Source organism: Mustela erminea, chromosome 11 (genome assembly GCF_009829155.1).
Source record: "Mustela erminea isolate mMusErm1 chromosome 11, mMusErm1.Pri, whole genome shotgun sequence".
Taxonomy (NCBI): Eukaryota; Metazoa; Chordata; class Mammalia; order Carnivora; family Mustelidae; genus Mustela; species Mustela erminea.
In genome coordinates, this window is record NC_045624.1 from 10,898,060 (window position 1) to 10,925,011 (window position 26,952).

Here is a 26,952-nt window from a genome sequence, read left to right on the forward strand (position 1 = left end):
TGACCAAACTATCCTGATTCCCAAAATACATATTGAAATTGTCTTATCTTTCAGTGGCTTTGGCTCAGAACACTGTCCTTTCTCAGATTAACTGTATCTCTTGTATTTTATATGTTAATTCATATTTTATGTGCTTATTGTTTCTAAAGTCTCAGAAAAGAGGTTATGGATTTTTCAGAAATTGGACAGTTTTAATATTTAAATGGTACCTCTTACATATGCAGGAAAATTCCTCTCCAATTGCTTGTATGCTGTCAAGTAGTACCCAAATGTGGCTTTTCCTTGGTCAGTAGTAGCCTTGTCCAAACAGCTTTACTTATATTCCTAACACTATAAAGCAAAACCCTCAGTTAATGCTCCTTTGCTGAGGTATGCCCCACACTCAGATAAGATGATATGTGCACACTTAGTGGTCTAGCACAAAGATATCTTGACAGTGTCCATAGCATTTCTCTCAGAACAGTGACTCACACAGTTACTGGATGTGGCTTCATACGTCACACATTATTTTAAGTAAGTCTAAAATATGAAAATGTTTTAGTTCCCAATGGAAACACAATTACCTTGTACAAAATTTGGACGAATAAGAATGAGTGGTCCAAAACAGGTCCATGATTACAAACAATGTGACAAATCAAAAAGCAGTATGTTTTTCTTCTCATTATCCTCAGGCCATATGAATGGAGACAGAGAAAGTGTGGGAAGTTCTATTACAGCTGTGCTCAACTCCACTGAACATGCTGCTTTGACATAAAAATATATCCACACACCACACCCCAACCCAACCTCCAGCCTCCTATCCAGCATCACTAGCACATGGGTCACCATCTCCTTCCTGGTTGCTATGGCAATGCAGATGATGACTGCCATAAGTGAGTCAAGTGGGAGAAAACACAGGCAAAGTTACTCTCTCTAAGTGATGCTCAGGATTCATCAAGTTGCCAGTTTTGAAGTTATTCCAGTTAATTGACCTACTAATTTCTGCCAGGCCCCCTTCACCTCCTTATTTCTTACACTATAAATCATGGGGTTCAGCATGGGTGTCAACACAGCATAGAAGAGAGAGATCAACTTCTCCTGAAGAACAGAGGGGCTGGAGCGGGGCTGGATATAAGTGAAAATGGCCATGCCATAGCACAGGACAACCACTGTGAGGTGAGAGGCACAGGTGTGGAAGGCTTTCTTTCTTCCCTCTGTGGATCGGATCTTTAGGATGGTGGAGATGATCTGGATGTAGGACAGGAGAACCAGGCAGAAAGGTGTCATCAGCAGAACAATGCTAGAAACCATGATTGCGATCTCATTGGAGGAGGTGTCCACACAAGCCAGTCTGACCACAGCTAGGAGTTCACAGGATATGTGATCAATATACTTGTTTGTGCACATGGGCAGCTGAAAGGTGATTACAGTCTGTATGAGAGAGTTGACAGAACCACTAACCCAGGATGTGATGGCCAACCTAATACAGAGGCCTCCATGCATGATGACCGAGTATCTCAGGGGGTTACACACGGCCACATAGCGGTCATAGGCCATCACTGCCAGTAGAACAAACTCAATCCCACCCAAGCCCAGGGAGAAAAATAACTGGGCTGCACAGCTCACAAATGGGATTGCTTTATGTGCTGCAAGGAAATGTGCCAGCATCTGAGGAACGACGCTTGTGGCATAGGAGACATCAACGAGGGAGAGGTTGGTGAGAAAGAAGTACATGGGAGTGTGGAGTCGGCTGTCCAGTCTGATGAGAAGAATGATGAAGAAGTTCCCCAGCACTGTCACCAGGTATGTGATCAAGAAGAAGATGAAAAGGGAGATCTGTGTGTCCCAGTCACTGGACAGGCCAAGTAGAATAAACTCTCTCACCCAAGTCTGGTTACCCGTTCCCATTAAAAAATCTGAAGTTTAATAATCTGCAGACAAAGTCAGAAACAATTGAAATGGCTGAATCGAAGAATTATAAAAATAACTTTCTATGAATACAATCGGCCAGCCTTAACCAGATGTTTCAGACCATTTACTGGCCAAGATGACAGGCTTTGCCCCAACATCTATTACCTTTATTGTGCATCAGAGCCAAGCCAGCACTTTCATAAGAACATGAGATGGTCTCAGGATAACCCATTTAAAGGCTGGGGATAATGCAATGCAATTTTAGGAGCTCATATCTTTACCATCTTACCCCAGAGAGAGAGAGCTTGGTAGGTGATAGCAGTAGGTAAAATGACAAACAATGAAAAAAACTTTGGTTGGGATGTTACAAAAACTACCTTAATCATGATAAAATGGATAAATCATCCATTTTATCATGATAAAATGGACAAATCATCCATTTTATCATGATAAAATAGATAAATCTATTTACCCATCATGATAAAATGGATAAATCTATTACAAGAGACAGGAATTCACTCTTTGGGAAGTAGCAGGGCCTTGTGGAAAGTTAATCAGAGAAGCTGGGTTTGAAAACTGATTTTATTTAACAGCTTTGTTACTGTGGTTTAGTGACAAACTTTCATATATGAAACAGGACAATATTATACAACCCACAAACACTTTCAAGCTGAAATGTAGGTAACTTTGGAGAAAGTACTTTATAGACTGGACTGGTAATAATAGTACTATATTAGTCTGAGTAATTAGTAGTAACATGACCTCTGCCTTGTAGTAGAAAGAATAGCAAAGGATTTTACCATGTATAAACTCCACAAACTCAGATATAAATGAAATTGGAGGCATTCTATAATAGAACTGAGGACTTTAGGATGACTGGTCACCTTGAGGGACTGGGGATCATTTGTCTTTTTTATAACCCTGATCTATTCAGCCCTCAGTAGGATCAAAAGGAAAAGGGAATTATGTTCTTTTTATTTTTCTTCTCAACTTGATATTCTTAAGAATATATCCTTTGCTTATGGGCTCAAAATAAAGGAAAAGACAGTCAGTATGGGTGTTTGGCTTTCTTTCTTTTTTTTTTTTTAATTTCTTTTCAGCGTAACAGTATTCATTACTTTTGCACCACACCCAGTGCTCCATGCAATATGTGCCCTCCCGAATACCCACCACCTGGTTCCCCCAACCTCCCACCCCCCCACCCCTTCAAGACCCTCAGATTGTTTTTCAGAGTCCATAGTCTCTCATGGTTCACCTCCCCTTCTAATTTTCCCAAACTCCCTTCTCCTCTCCATCTCCCCTTGTCCTCCATGCTATTTGTTATGCTCCACAAATAAGTGAAACCATATAATAATTGACTCTCTCTGCTTGACTTATTTCACTCAGCATAATCTCTTCCAGTCCCATCCCTGTTGCTACAAAAGTTGGGTATTTGTCCTTTCTGATAGAGGCATAAAAGAGGAAGGGAAGCAATTGTTTAAGGTACATTCATCATTGACAAAAGCCGAGTACAATATATGTATGAATGTATGTAGATGAATGCCGGAATGGAGTTTCTTTTGTGTTTGCTTTCATCCTAGAAAAGCTTCTTAAGTAGAACTGTATGTTACAATATCAATGTTGAACACTAAACAGAAACTGTTAAAATTCTAAAAAAAATTTTAAAGTAAGGAAAAGGCAGTAAAAGGGCTTGAGGGCAGAAATAGAGCTGCTTGCCTGTCCTAGACTCCATAGGGGTCTTCCGAGGGTCTGTGAGCAGAACAGTAAGACTATCTATGCCTCTACTCTCTTATCTGATAAAGGTTGAATCAAAACAAGCAGTTCCCCCAAATGCCCATCTCTTTCAAGTTTCAGTCACATACATTTTCATAAACTCTGCTTAACTGATATCCCGTTTCAACTGTTCCTCCTCTTTGGCTCTGTCATACACCTTCCACCACCACTCTAAATTGGCTGTTCTTCAGTCACGGTCAGACTAAATGCCTCAAAGATGACATGCAAATTTAATTCCAAAATCTCAAGAAAAAAAAAATCTGTTAGCTGTTACTGAATTTTAACAAATCTGCAACAGAAAGTAGACGTTTCCTTTTCTACTCATCTGGCAAACATCCATGAGGTGCCATTGCTGCTAGATGCTGAGATTTGAAAGTTAGTATTACACTTTCCTATACTTAGGGTTCATGTAGATGAAAAAGACACAGAACAGATTGTCATCTTATCACTACCCCCCTGTTGCATGTGCAAGCTGCCTGGAGAACAAGCCAGACCATGACTCATTCTGGTCTTCCTGCCCACCCTGCATATCTCTCTACTACAGCCCTTGTCTCATGACAAATGAACAACAGTACCACATCTCACTGTAGGTGCGAGCTTCAGAGCTTAACAGTCTGTGTCCTGAACCCATTCTTTTCTGTTTCCTGGGACTTGAAGCAAGTCACCCAACCGCAACCTGTCTCACAGTTCTTCAGTGGTACAATGTGGATAATATTGGCCAAATAAAAGGGTAATTGCTGAAAGTAAGGAGTTGAAGATCCAACCTTCCTATACTAATGACTGAATCAGGGCAGGTATCCATTATTTGGCGATGGTAATTGACCTAAACCTTTGATTTCATACTCTCTATCTCTTTCATTATCTTTTTCATCTATCTCTTTCAATAAGAATCTTATTCTTTCACTTATTTCCTCTTTTTGCCATCCTTGAGTTTCTCTGGTCTCTCATTTCCCTTTCCCTCACTGAAAAAAAAATACACACACACACACACAACCTTTCAATATGGGAAGAGGAATCTGCTATTTATCATCCTAATTATTTCCTCTTTCACATCAAGAAATCTCAAATGATTGGTGTCTACCTGCTGGAATTATTTCCTCATAGGATTCATCCTTTGAGTCATAAAAATATAGTTTTCACTTCACTACATCATGGAAATTATACTCTTAAAGATCACTGATAACTTTCTCATATCAAATATACAGGTTTTCATTTGATTTTCCACTGTTTAACTTTTAACACTGTCAAATATTTCTCCTTCAAACCCATGACTCTATCCTGTGCTTCTGTCCTCACTTACCTCTGATCTGTTTTCCTTATCTGCATTCTTGGGGGGATTTCTCCAAACCCTCCCACTCCACTGTTGTGAAATTCTGGTCAGTTCTGTGCTCACCGACTGTATTCTTCTATGGTTTTTTCTCTTGAGGGGCTTGTAATTTCTAACAAGAATAATTGTGATCAGCTGTGTACAGCTCACCCTCAAGTCTACATTTCTCTCCTGGACTTCCCTCTGAAGGCCCAGGTGCTTTCCCCAACACCACAATGAATGTCTGTCTCATAAATGTCTCACCAAGGCTTTCTCTAACCTCCCCACACATGGGGTCCCTCCTGACTCCTTCATTTCTGTCAATACCACAAAAATTCTCCCACTCTCCCAACACTTCATGCTTGACTTTTTCCTCCTCTTCCCCACTCCATGGAATAAATTCTCTTTCTTCATTTGCTTTACTGCATATTCCCCACTTCACCTAGTGTGAATGCACACTTAAACACTTGCCCTCAACACCCCACTTCGTGGAGTGCAGGGCACCCTCATAAATGTCCCCGACGCCACCTCCACCCACTCCATACTCTTACATGCTCCCTCCAAGTTCATCAGGAGATACAAGTGTTTTTCCATCACTTCCCCACACAAACATATCTATGATGTCTACATGTACATAGAATTAAGGTTTTCCCACACAGAAGAATTTCCACACAATCCCAATCTGGTCTTGTTCTATTTCTAACTTTTATTATCTCTAGCATTTATTATCATACTTTGTGTTTTACAGCAAAGCATTTTATTAAAATAAGCTGTTAATACTCAAGTAACTTTCAGTGATATGTTAGCTGATTATCTTTAACCTCCTGAGGCTGCTATTCATTTCCAAAGACCACTGCCTTACTTCAAAATCATTTATATCCAAGTATACCTTTTGTTCACACTCACAGAGCCCTTTTTGGGACTCATAGTAGGTAAAGAAAATAGATACACCTTTGGAAAGGCAAATGCAGGAGGAAACATGTGCTCATCAGATGCTTTTAGCATGCCCTGCAGTTAATATGATCACCTTATTACTTTAGGAGCGGCTCCATTTAAATTTAGCTGGGTTCCATTCCTGGCCTACGGTGGAAAATGGACTGAGTGCCAGATGAAGACTTCAGACCTCACCACTCCTATCAGAAAGCCAGGATCTGTAGCTTTCCCTGAGCATGCATATTTCACTGAGGTCAAAAAACAGAGGAGAAATGTAGGAATGTTTGTTCTACTTGTCTGCATAATAAGATAAGAGAAACCTTTTAGTACAGGGTTAAGCTGGCAGCAGATGTTCAAACCAGTGTTGAACAATGACCACACTTAAGAGCCACATCTATTTAGCTCTTCCTCCTGCACAGTGTTTTGTTCTCTCTTCTGAGAATTTGTTCTAACTGTAGCTACTTTATTTTTCCTTGCCAGATTCACAGTATTCCTTTAATAAACAACAAAATACTATTTTACATATATCCTCAAAAATCCCAAACCATTCTCTATATGTTTTGAGCTCTCATGGTCTACTCACAAATGAATAATCCATGCTGTCTGTTTAGAACATAGTATCAAAGAATGACATATTCCTTCATTAATCTCCTCGGACGCAAACACCTTGCAGGAAGGACATCAGGCCTGGGTTTTACAAGGTAGGGTGGATGTAGGATAATTATTAGAGCCATAACAAATAGAGCATACTGTGTGACTTAGTATGAAAGATGCCACAGAAATAGTCAATGAAAAATTTTCTCTGGAAGATACTGATGCTAATGTCTGAAATGTGTTATTTTATGTGGAACATCTCCTTTTGAGGACATATTTAAATATGAAAAATATTAAATGGAAGTTTTACAATACAAAGCAAATAATCTTTTTGTGAACTAGTATGTAAATGACTCCGATGTTGCAGAAAAAGTCCAGGGTGAAGAATAGACAGCAAGATCAGATTTTCCCAGTTAAAATATTACATTTCTAGACCTTAGCTAAAACTAGCTCCTGGTGCCTCCTCCCATTATCCAGTAATTATTAGTTACACAAATATATCAGGACTAAAATGTTCTCTTCATGACAAAGAAATGAAGACATAAAGTAGGTGAAAAAATTTCTCACACACCTTTTATATGACACAATACACCTAATTTAAAAGTTAAATTTTAGCCAACCATTAAGATCTTTTTAAAAAATAAATCTATTCATTGATTCCATGGAAACGGTTATTTTTTTCTGTTATAAACTTGATGTAAATTATAACAAGTTAAATGTTATTTTTCTAACCTATTCCACCTCCTTAAATTCAACCACAATTACTTTTCTTATTGTTTCAATCTCCTACCACCTGATGACATTTTCTGTTGAAAGTACATGTCATCTGAACAAGACTGAACAGTGAATAATTCAGACAACAATGCTTGCTGATGTTAAAAGCCAGGACTGCCCTTTATCTCCATGGGGCAGATAAAATTTGGCTTTAGCTTACTCCTGCCTCCCTTTATCTTACTCTTGTTTCTAACCCTTCATTTACAAGCCCAATATTTTCATGCCGTCTCTGTAACTCTCTATACCAAGGTCTACCTTGTACTAAAACGGTCCATGCTCTAATAAAATTGCCCATTAGAAATAGGGTAAATTCTCAGGCAGTAATTTTTGGTAAAATTTGTAAACACATGGCATTTGGAAGTCATGGAAACAATGCATCTCCAACTCACCTGTCATAATTTACTTAAACTCTGACCAGTAGACCTCTCAGATGGGAGCCTCTTCCATGTTGAGCTCACTGAGCTCTGCAGAATGCCTGAGAGGAAGGGTTTTGCCTCAAGAAACAATATGACTTTTCAGTGTAGTAAAACACCCATTTAGCTTTTTACCACACCCTCCCCAGATTCTTGCTCTAATAGAACTGATAAGCCCTTGAAAAACTAGGAGCAACTGCTCATCAAGTAAAACAAGAAACCTGACCCACAGACAAAATCTAACAAGCACTAACAGAATTTTCACTACGTTGTGCCACATATACAGGATCATTCCTTGTGGTTCGCTGGAGATGTCTGCAGTTGCTGCTGCTCATGCTTTACATCATTTTTAATTGCATTTAGTTTCCACTGTTACTCTTTGGACAAACACTCCAAAATACTTGATTAAATTTTGTAAGGATGGAACTATTTAGAGTTTCACAATGGGTGAAAGGTTTCATATACTTTCTCAGCATTCATTGCCAAATTCATTCTCTTACTATCATGTGTAAACATTTTAAACTAACAACTTTTTTTCCACTTCTTTTGGCTGGCTACTTCAAGAAGTTATCTTGTCCCTCTCCATATTTGTCTTTGAAGAGACAAATATTGATTTGATCAGACTTAGGATGTATGTATACTACAGGATACCCCAGTGCCTCACTTTCCAGGATTATATTTCAGAACCATATATCTTCCCATAATTCATGCTAATTCAAAGAGGGCATGGATGGACAAAACACTGGATCAGCCTCAAAAATCCATTCTGAAACAGTGAGGCTTATGGTAAGCCCACTACCCATATTCCACCTTACCCCCAATGATTACATCAATAATGTCCTAAAGCTAAGGGAGGAAAAGCTTTTTCTCCTCTGAAAGTCTATGCCCACTTTTTGCAATCCTCCATTGAATCTTAATAGTATTTGTTTCCTATTTGGAATCCTCTACAACTTCATTGCAGCAGACAGAAACAAAGCACAGGAAGGTAAGTCCCACAACCTACAGACATGTTTTGTCTAATGCTGGTCAAAATAAACCAGACCATATATTTACATACTTGAATTGTCAATAGAAATAGCACTTTATTTTAGAGAAAGATTCATTAGACCTATGGCTAAACACTTGGATGCTGTATACATATAATGCATTCATCATGGGCAGAACTGTTTGCAACAACCTAATGTTTGGAACAGAGAACCCAAGGATCACTTGGGAGGGTGATCTCAAACAGGTTTTATATTTTCAGAAGGTAACCATTTTGCTACTTCCCATTTAGATATGGTGCCTGTCATTTCACATAATCAGCAATTACTGAAGCTCCGTTTCTCCAATATATGCAAGACTCAAGTCACCTTGAATGATGTTTTATTATGCTTTCATTTGGTAAATGCACAGCTTCTTTGTGTGTCTTGTCCCTAGTGGGGAGACTATGGCAGTATAATTCCCTCAATCTACCATGTCCCCACAGTGCAATCCCTACAGCCTCATCTAGAGGAACTAACCCCAAAAATGAGAGTCAGGAGACCTCAGTTCTAGTCCCAGTTCACATTCTGAGTGTTACAGGATTTGAACAATCCATATACTCATCTTATATTTCCATTTTCCAACACTAAAAGGAAAATCAAAATACTTTGTACACAAACTCTTTGGTAAATTTGAGAAAAGAGACTGCATAGTTATTAACAATTTATCTTTTTTGGAAATTTAATAGTCTCCTACTATATGTTCATGAATACAATACCTAACTATCATCTTACAGATCTGGTTTGTCCCTTAGGTCTTCCCCAAAGATGATGCAGAAATCCTCCCTACTATCTTCAGTTTCCAAATAGTAACCATACTCTTCTGCATCTCCCCCATTTCACTCTCTCTTTTTCTCTCTGTTAGTACATAAGTTCAACCTTGAGAACCCTTAGAACAATACCTGAGCCCCCGGCTTCAAGAAAGAATCACCTTACGATACTCGCCATATTATTTAGGGTGAGAAGATTGCAGCATTTGTGGCTTGTATCCTAATCCAAAGTCCCTAACAAGTCAGATCAGTCCTATCTCTGCCCCTCAAGACACATCTGTGTACACCCCCCCTCTGTTGGTGCCTCCATTCGAGCTCTCAGACATTGATTAGTGCCTGACAAACAGATGTGTCTACCTCAGTCCCAGTTTATGTTGGCTTCCAAAGAATGTTCCCTCCAACAAAGTCATGCACCAGAGAGATAAGAGTCCCAGACTTCCTAGGCTCTTGGCTAAGAACTCATCTGGGACTAGTTTAGATTGTGAGGGAAACAGCTGCAAGAAAGTTCACCGGTGCCCCACAACTGTCTCCAACATAAACCTAGTGAGGTGCAGCAGTGTGTGAATTAGCAATGTGAGGATGACAGTCTCCCTTCGGAAGCTTTATGCATTAGAATGTCCATCATTGTCACCCCTTCTAGTTCTCAAGGGCAGGGTCTCCATGCTGCCCTTCTTCTCCTTGTGAAGTCTGTTGTTCTCCACTCTTTAAAGAAGAAAACAGCAATCCCCTGAAGCTAAGGATCATTCTAAAAAGCCAAAGATGCCAGCTTACTGAGGTTTTAGAGTATTCTCCAACAGCTTAAACCTGATGTTTAGTTCTCTTGCCTCTTTTTTACGGAGCAGTGACTAGATCTGCAACCAAACCTGGTTAAAAACAAAGCAAAACAAAAACCAAAAACAAAAAAACCCAAGTGTCTCCTTCAGCTCCTGGATACCCTTGTCTATCCTGAACAAGGGTCATTGTCCCTCACTCCCCTGAGATGGGCAGAGACCCTACTAGACCTACTGAGAGTTTTACAAGGATTGATGAACTGTGAGGAGAGTCTATCTCTCATAGAACTAACCAAGTTCCAAAAATAATATCACTGTATAAAAAGATTTAAGACTCAAGATCTAGGGGTGCCTGGGTGACTCAGTATGTCAGTAAGTCTCTGACTTTAGGCTCAGGTCATGGTCTCAGGGTCCTGGGATCGAGCCCCACATCTGACTCTCTACTCAGCAGGGAGCCTGCTTCCCCTTCTCTTTCTATCTGTCTCTCTGCCTGCTTGTGATCGCTCTCTGTCAAATAAAGAAATAAAATCTTTTTAAAAAAAGATTACTAAAGAAAAACACTCAAGATCTATAAAAATAAAGTTTTATGGTCTCCAGGGGAAAAAAGCGAAAAGTAAAGGAGATACAAAATCATTAATTCAGTCAATTTTCTATACTTCTTCAATTTTTAATATTTATGGAAGATTGAATGTAATTTTAACAGACTGCAGTCACATTACATCTCTGATACATTCTTCAAGCAATACTTATGTAAGTGAATTATTTGTCCATTCATCTTCAAGTCCAATACCCAGTCATGCTAGTACCATCATTTACATATCTACACACTTACCCACTGTCTATAACCATCTCCATACTCAGTCACCTGCTTATCTGTTCCTCCACCAACATATGTGTCCCCTCATCATGCACTTGTCACCTCATCTATTTCCCTAATGTCTAGTAATTATCACCCACATCTTTTATTCTCACCAGTGTGAATATCATCCTGTTTGTCCCCTCATTCATTCTGCCCTGTCACTATAATGTCCGATACTCTAGCACCCAGTGACGCTGACAAAGTTTCTGTGATGTTCTAAGCAATAGAAAGAGAAAGTGGAGACATTTCTCATTCCTCACCTGAATTTCTGAACTCCCATAGATTGACAGAGTTGGTTGGATACTTTCTCTGAGGAAAGCAGGAAAAATTCCATGGCTGAAAGTGTTGTAGGGACGGTGTCCGGATGCTCACATCACTGCTGTTCTCCACTCATCTGCAGACAAAAAGGAAAACTCCCAAATGCTAAGCTTGGCAAAGATCCCATAGTTCTCTCAGTTGCTTCTGCTCCTGCTCCAGACCTAGGGCACCTTTCTTTTCATTCTACTTCCTTCACTCAGCAAGTTATATCACTCTTACTCAAAACATCTGTGCCATAGAAATTTCCTTTCCCTTGTTAATGCGGCTGACTGCTGTTGTTTCAGTATTTGTACCAGAGAGCCCAATAATTCATTGCATTTCAAAGTGTGATAGCCTTCTCTCTGCCCAAACTCACTGAATCAGACCCTACACAGGAAGGTCAGCAAACTGTGTCCTAATGAGCCTTTCAGGTATTTCTGAGAGAATGAATTTGAGAATTCTCGGGGCAATTCATTCTGTAAACCACGGCTACATTAATCTTTCATTAGAACACTTTATTCTACCATTATTCACTTCACAAATGTTTCATCTACAGTCTCCAATGACTTGAATTCCACATTTCAACTAACTGAGACAGAAGAGGTTCCAAGTCAACCACAATCTCAGTTTTCACTGCTTCTCTTCCCTGTGAACCCCCACCTATTTTCTAATTCCTGCTGTTCCCCAAACAAGAATTGCTCTCTTCTGCCCAGGAAGGTCATCTCATCAGTGACTGCCTGGGAATCGACATCGTTCTTTTGAGGAGTTTTTGTGACAAATGCAATAGCATATATAATCAATGTGAAGTCTTGGTTTCTAAGGCAAACATGAATATAATGACTTATTGTCTGTGAACTCTACACATATAATTTGGGTAAGCTCCTGTCAGAGAAACAATTTATTTTCCTTAAATTCCTTGGCTTAAAAATCATTGTTTCGCATTTTATATTATTACTTACCTGTAAATTATCACATCTCTAACTTATATTTTTTCTTTTAAAATATACCTTTAAAAGTAAGTGAAAATGTACTGCCTGGTATGGGATGTTTCTAGGGGCAAAGCGGAGAGGGGGACAGGGAATATATGGGAACACTCGGTACTTCCTGCTCAACTGTGCTATGAATCTAAAACTGTTCTAAAGAACACAATCTCCTTTAAAGGAAAAGATATAAAGTATTTGAGCATATTCTAGCTTCTATTTAGGCTGTAAAAACCTGGAAAGAACAATGCTTCCCTCCTAAAACAAGAAAGGTTAAACTACAGAATCATAGCTATTCTCAGAATCATCAGAGAGCTGAGATTACAGGCAACCCAAAAGCATGAAATCTCAGGGAAGATCGGCACATCCATGGAGAGAGAGGATGGGCGCTCTTACTCACCCGGCCAGAGCCTGGTGGTAAACAAGACCAGCAAACAAGCCCATGAGAATGGCCTTAACAAATGGCTAAAGTTTGAGGGTGGGTTACTAGAAGCATAGAATGGCTGCGAGCCACAGCAAAAAGAGGAGCGCCCACCAGTCCTCAAGATTTTCTCCACACACTTGGGACAGCACCGCAAGGATGTTCAGGGAAAAGTGGAGAGCAGAGAAAGTCTCCTTCATGGTGCAGGTTTGTTGAAGGCACCACAGCTATACAGCAGGAGAAGGCATGCTCTGGGCACAGGCTCTCCCTGCATCCTGAACAAAAGCCTGAGCCACTGGGGAAAGGGCAGCAAACTGCTTCCCTCAGAGACAGGTGGAGACTCATTACCAAGGGAGGAGAAGAGAAAACAAAACAAAACACTCTTTCTCGAGGGTCCTTGGGACAGGAAACCACAGTGAGCCATCTCCTCAGGCTGCAGAGGTGGAAAGAACACTAAGGAGACCCCAACCCTGAGACAAAGGGGCAAAGGATGTGCCTGAGACTGAGAAAGAGCCAGGACAAAGGCACAAAGCCCCACTGTCCACCCCAGGCCAGCAAGATTGAGGAACAAGTCACAGCTGTGGACCAGGGGGCAGGAGCAGCCTGTGCACAGATGCTCTCTCTACCTGCAGCGTCACAGCAGAACCTACAACTTAGGGTGGTTCAGCGACACCGGGAAAAGCCCTCCAAGCCCTGGACACCCCACACTAAGCACAAGTCCTGATACAGAAACTTAATTTGTTGGTAGAGGGGGATGATCACAGCAAAACAAAACTCAAGCCCCACTCAACCCCTGAGTGCATTGACTCCCACACTCTCCTCACCAAGCAAGACCACAGCATGGACAGAAGAGATGTGCCCATTTCAAGGCATAATGCTACGTATCTTAGTTTATTATTCTACACTCAAAATACTCAGTTGCCCGTCCAAACGAAAGGTCAGAGGAAAAGGCAAAAAAAAAGCCAGTGTCGTTGAACAAAGGAATTAACAGAACCAGAATCAGATGTACTTGGTTATAGGAACAATCACACAGGGGTTTTAGATAACTTTCGCAAATAAGTTTAAGGATCTAGGAGAAGAGATGGACAGGGTCATAAGTGCATGAGAATTTCCATAAAGATTGAACGCTGCACAGAGGAATTAAGTAAACAGACTGGATATGAAGAACACAGAAACAGAAATGAAGTTTGCTTATGAGTTGACTTGGTTGAGCTGAGAAAAAAATCAGTGAGCATGGAAGCAGAGGAGCAGGACCAGAGAGGTACCTGGGCTGCTGACCTTGTGGCCAACGGAAGGCAAAGGGATCCTGGGAAGAAAAGTGAGAAAGAGTCCAAACATGTCCACCAGATGCAGAAATGAGTGTGCAGCATCTTCACACTTTTCTTCTTTGTGTGTCATGAGTACATTTGTATTTTTGACTGATTTTCTGCTTCTTTCACTTCTTTTCCTACTATTGTATATAAAGGGCTGTGTCCATGGTGGTCAGTTTTCCAGTTTATTCCACAATTTACAGAACATTCAGACAAAATGTGACATTTTAAAGGCGTAGGTCTGTATAAGAATTGCAATTTGAGAGATGAAGTGTTCCTCTGTAATCTCTTTTTTTTTAAACTGAAGTATAATTGACATACAATATCAATTAGTTCCAGGTGTAGAGCATAGTGATTCAAAAATTTTATATACTATGAAATGATCCCCACAATAAATGCTGTTACCATCTGTCACCATACAAATTTATTATAATACTACTGATACTATTCACCCGCTATATATTACATCTTTATGACTTATTTTAGAGCTGGAAATTTGTATCTGTTAATCTCCTTCACTTATTTGACCTACCCACCACCTCTCCCCACTCTGGTAACCAACAGTTTGCTCCCTGTGTGGGTCTGTTGCTGTTTTGTTTTGTTTGTTAATTTGTTATGATTTTTAGAATCCAAACAGAAGTGAAATCATGTGGTATTTGTCTTTCTTTGATTTATTTCACTTAGCATAATGCTCTCTAGTTCCGTCCTTGTCACAAATGGCAAGATTTCATTCTTTTTTTTTGTAATGGCTGAGTAATGCATATATGTACCATGTCTCCTTAATTCAGTCATCTGTCCATGAACATGTAGGTAGCATCCATATCTTGGCTATTGTAAAGAGTGTTGCAATGAATATAGGGGTATATATGTATCTCTTCAAATTGGTATTTTTGTTTTCTTAGGATAAATACCCAGAAGTGGAATTGCTGGGTCATATGCTATTTCTATTTTTAACTTTTTGAAGAATCTCCATACTGTTTTAGAGTGGCTGCACTAACTTAACATGCCTACCAATAGTGCATAATGGTTCCTTTTTTTCAACATCCTCACCAACATCTGTTGCTTCTTTTTTTTTTTAATTTCAGCCAATCTGACCAGTGTGAGGTGATATCTCATTGTGGTTTTGATCTGCATGTCCCTAATAATGAGTGACGTGGAGCATCTTTTCATGTGCCTATTTGACATCTTTTTGTCCTCTTTGAAAAAATGCATATTCAAGCTCTCTGCCCAATTTTTATATGGGTTGTTTGTGGGATTTTTAATATTGAGTTGTATAAGTTTTTTATATATTTTTTAGTATATGTGCTGCTGAAGCGAGCACAGTTCTTTATATATTTTTAACATTAAACCCTTATCAGATATATGATTGTAAATATTTTCTCCTATTAAATGGGCTGCCTTTTGCTGATGGTTTCTTTGACTATTTTTAAAATTTTTGCCTTCATTGTGCTTGCCTAAGCAAACTAGTCCACAAAATATTGCCAAGACCAATTCAAAAGACCATAATGCCTTTTTAAAAAATTTTGTAGTTGTAGTTGTAGTTTCATGTTTTCAGATATTACCTTCAGATCTTCAAATCTTTCCATTTTGAATTTAATTGCATATGGTATGAGACAGTGATCCAGTTTCACTCTTTTGCATGTGGCTTTCCAGGTTTTCCAACGTCAATTATGGAAGAGGCTGTCTATTCTTCAGTGTGCATTCTTGCCTCCTTTTTCATTTAACTGGCCACATATTTAGGAGTTTATGTCCAGGTTCTCTATTTCATTCCATTGATCTATGTATTTGTTTTCATGCTAGGCCATATCTTCTTGATTACTATAGCTTTGTGGTATACTTTGAAATCAGTTATACCTTCAACTTTGTTCTTCTTTCTCAAGATGGCTTTGGCTATTCAGGGTTTTTTGTAGTTCCATATAAATTTTAGGAATCTTTGTCCTAGTTCTCTGAAAAATGCCATTGGTATTTTAATGGGGATTGCACTAAAGCTGTATGTTGCTTTGGGTAGTAAGGACATTTAACAGTGTTAAATCTTCCAGTCTATAAGCATGGTACATCTTTCCACTTATTTATGGAAAAAAATCTTCAATTTCTTTCATCAGTGTTTTTTTTGTTTTCAGAGTACAAGTCTGTCATCTTCTTGGTTAAATTTATTCGAAGCAATTTTATTCTTTTTGATGCAATTGTAAGTAGAACTGTTCCTAAATTCAGGGATCATTTCTATAGTTTGTTTCTTAATTTCTAATAGCTCATTATTATTATATAGAAATGCAACTGATTTCCACATGTTAATTTTGTATCCGGTGACTTTAGTGATTCATTTATTAGTTCTAATGGTTTTTGATGGCATCTTTAGGATTTTCTATATATAGTATCATGTCATATGCAAATAGTGATAATTTTACCTCTTCCTTTCCAATTTGGATGTCCTTTTTCCCCCTACCTAATTGCCATGCCTAAGACTTCTAATACTATGTTGAATAAACATGGCAAGACTGAGCATCCTTGTCTTATTTCTGATCTTAGAAGAAAAGCTTTTAGCTTTTCACCATTGAGTATGATGTTAGCTATGGGTTAGTCATACATGGCCTTTATTATGCTGAGTTATGTTCCTTCTACACCTTCTATATCCTTCTTATTATACTTTGTTGAGAGTTTTTATCATCAATGAATGTTGAATTTTGTCAAATGCCTTTTTGCCTCTATTGCAATAATCATATGATTTTTATTCCTGATTTTGCTAATGTGATAAATCCCATTGATTGACTTGGAGGTATTGAACCATCCCTGCATACCTGGAGAAAACACCACTTGATTGTGGTATATTAACCTTTTGATGTATTATTGAAACACCTAAGGTGTTTCTGTTGGTTCAGTGTCTGACTCTTGACATTTGTCTGATGCAATGTTTGACTCAGGTCAAGATCTCAGGGTCGTGACATCAAGCCCCAAATCACGCTCCACACTCGGCATGGAGCCTGCTTAAGATTCGCTCTCTCCCCATCCCTGTGCACCCCACCCACCCTCTCTCTCTCTCTCAAAAATATGTTTTGTTGAATTCAGCTTGTTAACATTTTGTTGAACATTTTCCCAACCTATGTTCATCAGGGATACTGGCTTATTGTGTGTGGGGGGGGGGGGGGGTGGGTGTTGTCTTTGTATGCTTTTTGGCATTAGGCTAATGTTGGCCTCACAAAATGAGTTTGGAAGTGTTCCTTCCACTTCATTTTTCTGGGAATCATTTGAATAGAATAGGAATTAATTCTTCTTTTTAAATGTTTGGTAGAACTCACCTGTGAAGCTGTCTGGTTCTGGACTTTGGGGATTTTTCAGATAACATGCATCTTAATTACTTGTAATAGGTCTATTCAGATTGTTTGTTTCTTTTTGATTTGGTCTTACAAGGTTGTTTTCCTAGGAATTGTCCATTTCTCCTAGGTTTTCCAATTTGTTGGCATATAATTGTTCATAGTAGTCTTTCTGATCCTTTGTATTTCCATGATGTCAGTTATAACTTGTCTTTCATTTTTATTTGAGTCCTCTTTTTTTTGATGAGTCTGACTAGAGATTTGTCACTTTTGTTATCTTTTCAAAGAATCAGATTTTAGTTTCATTGATATTTTCAATTGACTTTTTGCTCTATTTTATTTTTCCTCTTCTGATCTACATTATTTCCTTCCTTATACTAACTTTGGGTTTTTTTGTTATTCTTTTCATAGTTTCTTTAGGTATAAATTTAGATTATTTGGGGGTTTTCTTATTTCTTAAGGTAGGTATGTATTGCTACAAACTTCCTCTTAGAACTGCTTTTTTTTTTAATTTTCAGCATAACAGTATTCATTATTTTTGCACCACACCCAGTGCTCCATCAATCGTACCCTCTCTGATACCCACCACCTGGTTCTCCCAACCTCCCACCCCCTGCTGCTTCAAACCCCTCAGATTGTTTTTCAGAGTCCATAGTCTCTCATGGTTCACCTCCCCTTCCAATTTTCCCCAACTCCCTTCTCCTCTCTAACTCCCCTTGTCCTCCATGCTATTTGTTATGCTCCACAAATAAGTGAAACCAGCATTCCATTAATTTGGGAAGTTGTGTTTCCATTTTCATTTGTCCCAAGATATTTTTTGTTTTTCTGTCTGGTTTCTTCCCTCACCCATTGGTTGTTTACTAGCATTCTGTTTAGTGTCTACCACAAAACAGTGGTAGTTCCTATTAATGTTTCTCAAATTTTCTCATGACTGATTTCTGGTTTTACAACATTGTAGTTAGAAAAGATATTTGATATGATCTGAATCTTTTTAAATTTACTGAGACTTGTTTCATGACCTAATATGTGATCTATGCTGGAGAATGTTCCATGTGTACTTGAGAAGAATGTAGATTCTGCTGCTTTGGGGGAGAGTGTCCTGTAGGTATGTATTAAGTTCATCTGGTCTAATATGTTGTTTAAAGCCAATGCATCCTTATTGATTTTCTGTCTGGATGATCTATCCATTGATGAAAATGGGTATTAAAGTCTCCTACTATTATTGTATAAATGTCGATTTCTCCCTTTATATCTATTAATATTTGTTTGACATATTTAAGTGCTCTTATGTTGGGAGCATAAATATTTACAAATGTTACATTTTCTTCTTGGATTGACACCTTTATTATTATTTAATGTCCTCCTTGTCTTTTGTTACAATCTTTGTTTTAAAATCTATTTTAAAATTTATTGCATGGAGCACTGGGTGTTATACACAAACAATGAATCATGGAACCCTCCATCAAAAACTAATGATGTACTGTATGGTGACTAACATAACATAACAAAATAAATAAAATAAAATAAAATCTATTACTACTTCAGCTTTCTTTTCATTTCCATTTGCATGGACTCTCTTTTCTAGCCCTTCACCTTCATTCTGCATGTCTCTTTATTTTCCTTTTACAGATTTTATTTATTTGACAGAGAGAGAAAGTGCCTAAGCTGGGGGAACAGCAGGTGAGGGAGAGGAAGAAGCAGGCTTCCAGCTAAGCAGGAAGCCCAATGCAGGGCTCAATTGTGAGCCGAAGGCACATGCATAAATGGCATAGCCACGCCTACGCCACTGCATGTGTCTTAGATTTAAAGTGAGTCTCTTGTAGACAGCATATAGATGGGTCTTGATTTTTTAATCCATTCAGCTACCTTATGTCCTTTGACTGGAACATTTAGGCCACTTACATATAAAATAATTCTTGACATATGTATACATCACCATTTTCTCAATTATTTTCCAGTTTATATAGGGCTTCTCTGCTCCTTTTTATTCTTTCAGTCTCTTTCCTTGTGATTTGATGATTTTCTTCAGCTATATGTTTGGATTCCTTTATCTTTTATTTTTTCTGGATCTATTATAGGTTTTTGGTTTGTTGCTACCATGAGCTATGTGTAAAGATATAATATATATACATATATTTTTCAGTCTGTTTTTCAGCTGATGTCAATTAAGTTTGAACACATTGTAAACCAACTTTGAAAGCTGTTAAGTCATGTAATTTGACTTGATTTTTCTCTTTCCCCATTGCCACTACTTTAGTTCAGATTCCTTTAATGTCTCAGTAGTATCACTGCAACAGTCAGTCAGCTGGTCTTCTGGCCTCTAATCTCTTCTTCCTCTGAATCATTTTCAATAGTGGTAATTCTAAGATTTAAGATTTTTTTTTCTCTTTTTAAAATTTTTCTTTGCGGTTTTTTTTTTTTTATTTTATTATGTTGTGTTAGCCACCATACAGTACAAAGATGTAAGTTTCTATCACACAATACCCTTGCTTAAAAATCTTTACTACCTCCACAATGCTGGTAGTAAAGGTAAAAGATAGTTTGGCATTTGGTGCCTTCAGTAATGTGACCCTTCTTTACCTGCCTGCTTCATCTTCACAAATTTTTCAATTTTCTTTGCCCTGTAAACCAGCTTCAGGACATTTTTTTTTTTTAAATTCTTGTGCACTCTTCCAGCTTTGCACTTTTCACCATTGTTACTTTACTTGAGTTGTTGTCATCTCAATAACTCATTCTCACTTTCCTTATCTCCACCAGGACCTTTTCTCATTCTTTCATACAGGAAGACTTCTGCAATTACCCCAAAGTCTCATTACCTGAGAAACTTATCACACTGCACTTTAATTGCTTCATCATCTATCATACCTGCTATGTAGTTACATTACATTATGGTCAGGAATGATTCATATTCACTATTATGTCTCAAAAACCATTCAATGTTACAAACACATACTAGATTCTCCATTAATATTTCCTGAATTAATACCAAGAGAAATTTAGTTTACTAGCATTGACATCCTTTGACAATGCACCAATATCACACATTTTAAAACTGGATTATTTTAGATTAAATTAAAATATCAAATGGACTCTCGATTAAATGAAACGTCAAACTATCATCACTGAGATTGTGTGATAATGTGTTCAGAAAGGGGAAAACTACAAATCTGAAACACCAGAAGAAAGAACTTCGAGAATTTTTTCAAGTGAGTGAGAAGAGGAGCTACTATCCATTTTTTTCTCCTCTTTCCCCTTCCTTAACCCTTGTACAATATTTCTTCTCCCTTTTGTTCCTTACTTAGATATTTTCTCATAAATGAGGTCCAGTTTCACATATTCCACCTCACTAATTTACAAAGGTCAGCTAGGGTCCTGTTGTGTGTGGGAGGAGGAAGGGGTGAAGGTGTTCAGATAGAGACTACAGGGAAACACTGCACAGCTGACCAAACTATCCTGATTTCCAAAATACATATTGAAATTGTATTATCTTTCAGTGGCTTTGGCTTGGAACACTGTCCTTTCTCAGATTAACTGTACCTCTTATATTTTATATGTTAATTCATATTTTATGTGCCTATTGTTCCTAAAGTCTCAGAAAAAAGGTTATAGATTTTTCAGAAATTAGACAGTTTTAATATTTAAATGGTACCTCTTACATATGCAATAAAATTCCTCTCAAATTGCTTGTATACTGTCAAGTAGTGCCCCAAATGTTACTTTTCCTTGGCCAGTAGCTGTCTTGTACAAACAGCTTTACTTATAATCTTATCACTATAAAACAAGACCTTCTGTTGATGCTCTTCTCCTGAGGTACCTCCAGAACTCAGACAAGATGCTATGTTCACAAGTAGTGGTCCAGCACAAAAATATCTTTTTTTTTTTTTAATTTTACTTCTTTTTTTTTTTTTAAAGATTTTATTTATTTATTTGACAGAGAGAGATTACAAGTAGGCAGAGAGGCAGAGAGAGAGAGGAGGAAGCAGGCTCCCTGCTGAGCAGAGAGCCCGATGCGGGTCTCAATCCCAGGACCCTGAGATCATGACTTGAGCCGAAGGCAGCGGCTTAACCCACTGAGCCACCCAGGCGCCCAGCACAAAAATATCTTAACAGCCTCTATGGCATCTCTTTCCTCAAAACAAGGACTCACACAATTACTGGATGTGGATACATATGCTGTGCAGTATTTTGAGTCTAAAATGTGAAAATGCTTTTCCCCACAGTAGAAACACGGTAACTTCATACAAAATTTGATGAGTAAGAACCAGCGGTCCAAGGTAAGATCCATGAATAGGTCCACAATTACAAACAATGTAACAAATCAAAACAGCAAACTGTACTCTCAGGCCATAGGAATGGAGATTGAGTAAAGGTGGGAAATTCTATTACAGCTGTGCTCAACTTCACCGAACATGCTGCTGTGACATAGAAATACACCCACACCTCATACCCCAACCCAACCTCCAGCCTCCTCTACCCAGCATTACCAGTACATGTACCATCATCTCCTTCCTGGTTGCCAAGGCAATGCAGATGATGACTGCCATATCTGAGTCAAATGGAAGAAAACACAGGCAGAGCTCCTTCTTCTAAGTGATGCTCAGGATTCATCAAGTTGCTAGTTTTGATGTTAACACAGATAATTGCCCCAGTAGCTTCTGCCAAGCCCCCTTCACCTCCTTATTCCTTACACTATAAATCATGGGGTTCAGCACAGGCATCAAAATGGCATAGAAGACAGATATCAACTTCTCCTGAAGGACAGAGGGGCTGGAGTGAGGCTGGATGTAAGTGAAAATGGTCATGCCATAGCACAGGACAACCACTGTGAGGTGAGAGGCACAGGTGTGGAAGGCTTTCTTTCTTCCCTCTGTGGACTGGATCTTTAAGATGGTGGAGATGATCTGGATATAGGATAGGAGAACCAGGCAGAAAGGTGTCATCAGCAGAACAATGCTAGAAACCATGATAGCGATCTCATTGGAGGAGATGTCTACACAGGCCAGCCTGATCACAGCTAAAATTTCACATGATATGTGATCAATATACTTGTTTGTGCACATGGGCAGCTGAAAGGTGATTACAGTCTGTATGAGAGAGTTGACAGAACCACTAACCCAGGATGTGATGGCCAACCTAATACAGAGGCCTCCATGCATGATGACCGAGTATCTCAGGGGGTTACACACGGCCACATAGCGGTCATAGGCCATCACTGCCAGTAGAACAAACTCAATCCCACCCAAGCCCAGGGAGAAAAATAACTGGGCTGCACAGCTCACAAATGGGATTGCTTTATGTGCTGCAAGGAAATGCGCCAGCATCTGAGGAACGATGCTTGTGGCATAGGAGACATCAACGAGGGAGAGGTTGGTGAGAAAGAAGTACATGGGAGTGTGGAGTCGGCTGTCCAGTCTGATGAGAAGAATGATGAGGAAGTTCCCCAGCACTGTCACCATGTACATGATCAAGAAAAAGATGAAGAGGGAGATCTGTGTGTCCCAGTCACTGGACAGACCAAGTAGAATAAACTCTCTTACCCAAGTCTTGTTATCTGTGTCCATTAAAACAATAGGATTATTAATCTGCAGAAGGAGACAGAAAGAGCAGAAACTATTGAATTAAAGAACCGTAAGAATAACTTCTTAAAAGGATGCCTATTGTGTAAGACCTGTCAGTCAGCCAGATGCTTCTGATCATGTATGCACCATGATGACAGGCTTGATCCTAAGATGCATTATATCTACTCTACATAAGAGAAAAAGCCATTCTTTTAAACTGAGAAGATAGTCTTAGGGATTTCATGGAGACCTGGAGATAATGCAGTGTGATTTTTCAGAGCTCTGTATCTTTTTAACTTACCATAATTTCCAGGTCAAGAGAGGATTATGGGTGACAATAGGGGATCAAGTGATAAATAATGAACACAAACATGATTCAAAGTAAAGAACAACCTTACATAAATCTACTACAACAAACATGATAAAAAGAATAAATGACTTATAAAAAAATGAGAGAAATTTTCAGATGTGGAAGATGTATAGTATAAATATGGCTAGTGTCTCATGGACAGATCTGGAAACAAGAGCCTGGATATGAATCCTCTTTTATGACATACCTGATATGTGATTAGGTTAGAGACTTAAGTTTTTATATATGAAATGTGATGTTGCATAACTCAGAGGTAGATTTAAGGTCAAATGTAGATAGTTTATTAGGAAGTTGTTTATAAACTGTTACTGGTAATGGGACTTCAGCAGTATTCAGCACTAGGTATCATGACATGAGTTTCTCCATGGAAGAGACAGAGAAAGAAATGCACTTTCTTCACATCCCCTCCACCCTATGTTTAACACTAGAATAATCACACAAAATGCAAATTAAATGAGACAACTTCTGTGCACATACAGATTTGAGATATCTAACTGCCTACACAATTAAGAAAATCACAGACAAGGGAGTGCCCAAATACTCAGTAAGGAGGACATGCTCTGTCTTTTCTTTTATGAATTTCAGCATTTATTATTACAGGTGTGTTTTAGACCAAAGTGTTTTACCAAAGTATCCTGCTAATACTTCAATGTCTTGCATATATATGTCAACTAGTTATTATTTCTTAAAGATTTTTATTTTATTTATTTGACAGAGATCACGAGTAGGCAGAGAGGCAGGCAGAGAGAGAGAGAGGAGGAAGCAGGATCCCTGCTGAGCAGAGAGCCTGATGTGAGGCTCGATCCCAGGACCCTTGGATCATGACCTGAGCCGAAGGCAGAGGCTTTAACCCACTGAGCCACCCAGGTTCCCCAGTCAACTAACTATTTTTAACCCACCAAAAGAATATTTATTTCTAAAGACAATTGCCTTGATTTTAAAATAATTAAATTCAAAATAATTGATAATCAAATATACCTGTCTTCTACAGTTATAGAGTTTCCTGGATTCCTAGGAGATTAAGAAAATAGAAATTGTATCTATATTTGAAAAGCCAAGTGAAGGAGGAACTATGGGTCAGTCAGATGAGTTTAACACCTGCAGTGAACACTGTTTTCCATTACTTTGGATCAGCTTTCAGCTAAATAGAGCTGGATTCTTAGTCTGTCCTCAGATGCACAATGAAATGGTAGACAGTGTGCTACACATCTCAATCTTTTGTGTTAGAAAAATACAGCTTGGTGTTAGTGTTAGAAAGATAGAACTGAGAAGTCAACTCTACTGAATTAGGGGGCTAGCACACATCCCCAAAATTGTGCTACTCATTGATGTCAACAGGTAAGACACACTTTTGAGATTATTTGTTCCTTTTTTTTTTTTTTTTTTCAGGAGAAACAAGATGCCCAAATCCTTTTCATATAGGACAAGGGACACAACTCTTGTTTAAAGCCAGGTGTGAACAATGAACACAGCTAAGCAGCAGTCTGGATAGCTTCTCCTCCTGTACAAGACTATTTTGTGTTTTCTTCTCAGTAACTGTCCCAATTCCAGCTGCCCTTTCTGTAGGTACTTACCATTCCATTAATATATAATAATTAATAAATAATAATAAAATCCTGTTTTACATCCTTGGGTCATACCTTCCTCATACTCAACAATCCTCAAACCACACCTTTCTATGTACTTTTTGAGATTTATTTACTCAAAACTGAACAATTTGTGTTGCCTCTTCAGAACATAGCATTTAAAAATGATATACCACAGTCTCTCATGGTTCATCTCCCCATCCGATTTCCCCCAATTCACTTTTCCTTTCCTATTCATAATGTCCTCCATGTTATTCCTTATGCTCCACAAGTACGTGAAACCATATGATGACTGACTCTGAGAAACAAACTGAGGGTTTGGAGAGGAGGGGGTGGGGCGTTAGGTGAGCCTGGTGGTGGGTATTAAGGAGGGCACGTATTGCATGGAGCACTGGGTGTGGTGCATAAACAATGAATCTTGGAACAATGAAAAAATTAAATTAAATTTAAAAAATGATATACCTGTGTAGTTCATCTCCTTAGACATGAGAACTATGGAGGAAAGATTTTCAGATTCCTAGATTCTATGAATTGTGATGGATATAGGATATAGGATAATTATTGCAACCATAATGAATAAAACACAAGGTGCCATTGAAATATTCTGTTATAAATTTTCTCCTTTTTCTCATTCCTATCATGAATGCTTGAAACTCCAATAATAGTAATTTAGCCCCCCTTTTTTTTAAAGTTTTTATTTATTTTTAAAATTTCTTTTCAGTATTATGTTGAAATGGTTTTCTTTGTGAATTTTGTATAGTAATTATTCTAAATGGGACTTTTAAAACATGAATGACCTGAACTTATTGTGCCTTTAAAATAGGTCACAAAGCAGTTGATAACTGGGACCCATTCGGATAGAAGAGGCATCAGGAATGACCCTGAAATTATAGGGAAAATCAGGCCTCAGGCATGAATGCAGACATCAACTCTTCATTGTTAAAACAGAAACTTTGGCCCCAGTTCAAGTACCTCCATGTGCCTTCTCTCATTATCCAGTTATTAATACAAACAGCAAATAGAACCAAAATGCTTTCTCTCTAAGACAGAGATATGCAAACCAAAAACAAGTGTTCAGATTCCTAATAAAACACATTTTATCTAACTTAATACATCTAATTAGAAAGCTCAACTTTAATCAGTTATGGTTTTTTATTTAAATAAAGAAAATCCATCCATTTCCCTGAAATCAACATGACCTTGGATGTTGGGGAGCTTGTTTAGCTCCAGTCTTGTCTGGGACAAGTGAAAGTTCCAAATATAGAAGCAGAACACATGAAGGCAGGTCCCACAACCTACAGATAGCTCTCTCACACTGCTCAAAATAACTCGGAGCCATACCTTCAACAAGTTGACCTGTCCATGGAAATGGCACTTTCATTTAGGGAGAGATTTCTCTGACTCTTGACTGAAGTGTTGGTGATGTAGACACTGAGAGCATCCATCCAGAGCAGGAATGCTTGCATCATCCTAATGTATGAAAACAGAGAACCTATGGGTGGCTTGGGTGGCTGGTATCTCAAACATGGGTTTGGCATCCTGAAAGAAATTACTTTATTCTTTTTGTTGTCTTGTTAACTTCTATCCGGATTTGGTTACCGGACTTTTCACTTAATCAGAGACTAATTACCAAGACCAAGTTTCTCAAACATGTATGAACCTGACATTCACTTTTGGTGACATATTGTATTATGGTCTCATATAAATTCTTCTTCTTCTTTCTTGTTTCCAGTGGCTAGGACTAGCGTTTTCATGGCAATATAACTCCCTCTTGTCTGGCAAGTCTCCACAGTGCAATCTTGCAGCCAGCTCAAGAAAAACCAACCCTGAGATGAGTAAGGACACCTGAATCTTGCCTCCAGTTCATTCTCTGTGTCAAGGGTTTTTAAATAGCCTTAATTGTCTTACATCTTCATTTAACTATTACTAAAAAAGAAAATCATATGATTATCGAACCCTTCAGAAATAACTGAGATAGGAGGATTTTAAAAAATTGGTAATTTATCTTCCTGAAATGT

The 26,952-nt window shown here is 38.5% G+C and overlaps 2 protein-coding genes across 3 annotated transcripts in view; both read right to left on the minus strand.

Moving 5' to 3' along the window:
* Window positions 1-933: 933 nt before the first annotated feature.
* Window positions 934-26,952, minus strand: part of LOC116569527 (olfactory receptor-like protein OLF3) — a 45,937-nt gene continuing 19,918 nt past the window's right edge. Inside the window, exons 1-3 of one of the 2 annotated variants that reach the window (XM_032305821.1) lie at window positions 26,276-26,356; window positions 11,365-11,498; window positions 934-1,910 (exon numbers count right to left, since the gene is read on the minus strand). In XM_032305821.1, the coding sequence (XP_032161712.1) occupies window positions 934-1,887 (954 nt within the window). In that variant the 5' untranslated portion in view covers window positions 1,888-1,910; window positions 11,365-11,498; window positions 26,276-26,356. Of the gene's footprint in view, window positions 1,911-11,364; window positions 11,499-26,275; window positions 26,357-26,952 lie in introns of those variants that run through there. The other variant, XM_032305822.1, reaches the window with a different exon arrangement.
* Window positions 22,028-22,981, minus strand: LOC116569529 (olfactory receptor-like protein OLF3). The gene has a single exon (XM_032305823.1). It carries the CDS (start codon window positions 22,979-22,981, stop codon window positions 22,028-22,030), a length of 954 nt encoding a protein of 317 aa, XP_032161714.1.

Excerpts from the sequence above, each read along its gene's own strand:
- LOC116569529 (XM_032305823.1), bottom strand. The coding sequence starts at position 22,981 with ATGGACACAGATAACAAGACTTGGGTAAGAGAGTTTATTCTACTTGGT.